Genomic DNA, 2,900 nt, shown 5'->3' on the forward strand with positions numbered 1-2,900 from the left:
CTTTGCAATTCTAATTTGTTCACAGCATTGTGCAAAAGAAAAAAAATACACCCTTATTTACAACAAACATAAACTCCCTTTGGGTAGAGCTGTGCACAACATTGCAGTACATATTGGAACTGAACATACAACATACATAGTACTGTAATCATTCATGCACATCCAGACGTTCCTCTCTGTCTGACCACATAATTTCATCGACATCACAGCGAATATTATCTCTTGCAATGCAGCGAGGAAAGTATCTCCTCGAGTGGCGAATCCACCCTCTGCAGGACTCTGCTGTGATGTCATCACATGCTGCATCCATGGCCGCTAGCAGGGCCATTTGGGTATGTGGATGCCGGTCATAGACCTTCCACATCCAGGAAGAGAAAAACTCCTCTATTGGATTTAGGAATGGTGAGTAGGGAGGGAGATATGCCACCAGCATCCTATCATGTGCTGCAAACCACTGTCTGACGACATCTGAGTGGTGAAAACGCACATTATCCAAAACAACAACATGCTTGCTCAGATGGTCTCCAGTTAGACCCCTCTCATTCTCAGGGATTATGTCCCTGTAAAGAGTGTCTAAAAAAGTCAGCAGATGTTGTGTGTTGTATGGACCAAGACGGGATATGGGTGAGGACGCCGTTTTCTGAGATGGCTGCACACATAGTAATATTCCCTCCTCGTTGGCCTGGGACATCAATGGTTGCTCTCTGTCCAATGCGATTCCTTCCACGTCTTCTACCTTTTGCCAGATTGAAACCCGCCTCATCAAGGTATATGAATGTGTGCAGCGGTTCCCTGCCCTCCAGCTCCAGTACATGCTTTATTACAGAAGAGGGAGTGAGAAAAACTATAACAACTTTTCCTGTGTAACAATGCATTTTGGACAACATATTGTACAGTATGCACTGTGAATACACATACACAGAACTGTCATGTAAGTGTAGTGCATGACACTACACAAAGTAAACAGTTTACAGCACTGAACATTAGAATATGCATAGAACACATACATGTTTTACCTGTACATACTGGTGACGGAGCTCCTTCACTCTGTCGCTGTTCCGTTCAAATGGCACATTGTACAATTGTTTCATGCGCATTTCATTCCTCCTGAGCACTCTGTCAATTGTAGCGACTGAAACAGATTCAATATTCCCAAAGATGTTGTCATCCTCTATAACAGCACTTTGTATCTCTCTCAACCTTATGGCATTGTTTGCAATCACCATTGCACAAATGGCTTCCTCTTGTTGCGGAGTAAAAAGGGGCCCTCTTCCACCTCTGCAAGGTTGTCTTGCAATCCTGTGTGGTGCAGAGTAAAATTACAGTAAATATGGCAAATCTTTACTGTAACACTACTGTACACTACAATACACTAAATGTGTGATGCAGTAAAGCTGTACGTCTAAATGTAAAATGTACAGTGACAAGTTCTTGTCCCACTGCAAGCTTCATGTATGACACAATGACAGTAGTGCAGTGCAGATTGTTTAGTGCTGAATTACTGTCCATTTATACACACCTGTTCTCCCGACGAAATGTTTGAATAATTGAATTTACAGTGGTTCTCCCAACATTTGGCTGCACCCTTCGACCAGCCTCAGCCATTGTGAGGCCGTGATTGACAACATGATCCACAATTGTAGCCCTGATTTCACCAGTGATCCGCCTATGTACTTGGCCTCGTCTTCCTCTTCCCCTGTTTTGTCCCCGCGAATCCACCCTCTGCAGGACTCTGCTGTGATGTCATCACATGCTGCATCCATGGCCGCTAGCAGGGCCATTTGGGTATGTGGATGCCGGTCATATACCTTCCACCTCCAGGAAGAGAAAAACTCCTCTATTGGATTTAGGAATGGTGAGTAGGGAGGGAGATATGCCACCAGCATCCTATCATGTGCTGCAAACCACTGTCTGACGACATCTGAGTGGTGAAAACGCACATTATCCAAAACAACAACATGCTTGCTCAGATGGTCTCCAGTTAGACCCCTCTCATTCTCAGGGATTATGTCCCTGTAAAGAGTGTCTAAAAAAGTCAGCAGATGTTGTGTGTTGTATGGACCAAGACGGGGGATATGGGTGAGGACGCCGTTTTCTGAGATGGCTGCACACATAGTAATATTCCCTCCTCGTTGGCCTGGGACATCAATGGTTGCTCTCTGTCCAATGCGATTCCTTCCACGTCTTCTACCTTTTGCCAGATTGAAACCCGCCTCATCAAGGTATATGACTGTGTGCAGCGGTTCACAAATGACTAAATGTTGTGGAGGTTGAACTAACTGTTGTGCAAATGTAAATAGTGATGTGAGAAATGTACCAAAGCGACTGAGAAAAACTGTAAGTGACTTTCATTTTTGGAACACTATTGTCTCATTTTGCTCTATTTAGCCCAACATTTCCAACAAATTCACAGCTGAGCCGCCACGCATCTCAGAGCAAACACAGCAGTTTAATTTATGAATGATTGTGCAGATTCCCCGTTTCCATGGTAACTCACTCCGCTCCAGTTTAAACGTGACTGGAATGTTTATCGCGCGCGCCCATTAAAACACGTTACCAGCGTTTACATAAATAATACATAAAAGTCAGATCAAATGTCCTGAAACTTGATCACGTATTGTTTAATGGATAGTAGGCCTACATCAAACTGTAAATTCAATGAGAATATGAAAGCAGTATTGCAAAACATTGTTTGAAGTCAGTTTATACATATATATATATATATAGAGAGAGATACGCTGGTTGCTATTTGATCGTGTCACCAAAAATGTCATACTACATTTACATGGACATCAATACTCCGATTTTAATACGATTAAGACAATACTCCGATTAAGAATCTACCATGTAAACAGAGATTTTTGATTACCTTAATCCGGCTAAAGTCATAATCGAAGAAA

General features: G+C 42.8%; 1 protein-coding gene across 1 annotated transcript; it reads right to left on the reverse strand.

The window, feature by feature from the left end:
- Positions 1-380: 380 nt before the first annotated feature.
- On the reverse strand, positions 381-1,638 carry LOC107669286 (uncharacterized). Its single transcript, XM_016461464.1, has 3 exons — positions 1,520-1,638; positions 1,017-1,299; positions 381-815 (listed from the first exon to the last, which is right to left on the reverse strand). Exons 1-3 carry the CDS (start codon positions 1,603-1,605, stop codon positions 546-548), a joined length of 639 nt encoding a protein of 212 aa, XP_016316950.1. The 5' UTR covers positions 1,606-1,638; the 3' UTR covers positions 381-545.
- Positions 1,639-2,900: the final 1,262 nt, after the last annotated feature.

The sequence above is a fragment of the Sinocyclocheilus anshuiensis genome, unplaced genomic scaffold (genome assembly GCF_001515605.1).
Source record: "Sinocyclocheilus anshuiensis isolate Anshui unplaced genomic scaffold, SAMN03320099.WGS_v1.1 scaffold320, whole genome shotgun sequence".
Classification (NCBI taxonomy): domain Eukaryota; kingdom Metazoa; phylum Chordata; class Actinopteri; order Cypriniformes; family Cyprinidae; genus Sinocyclocheilus; species Sinocyclocheilus anshuiensis.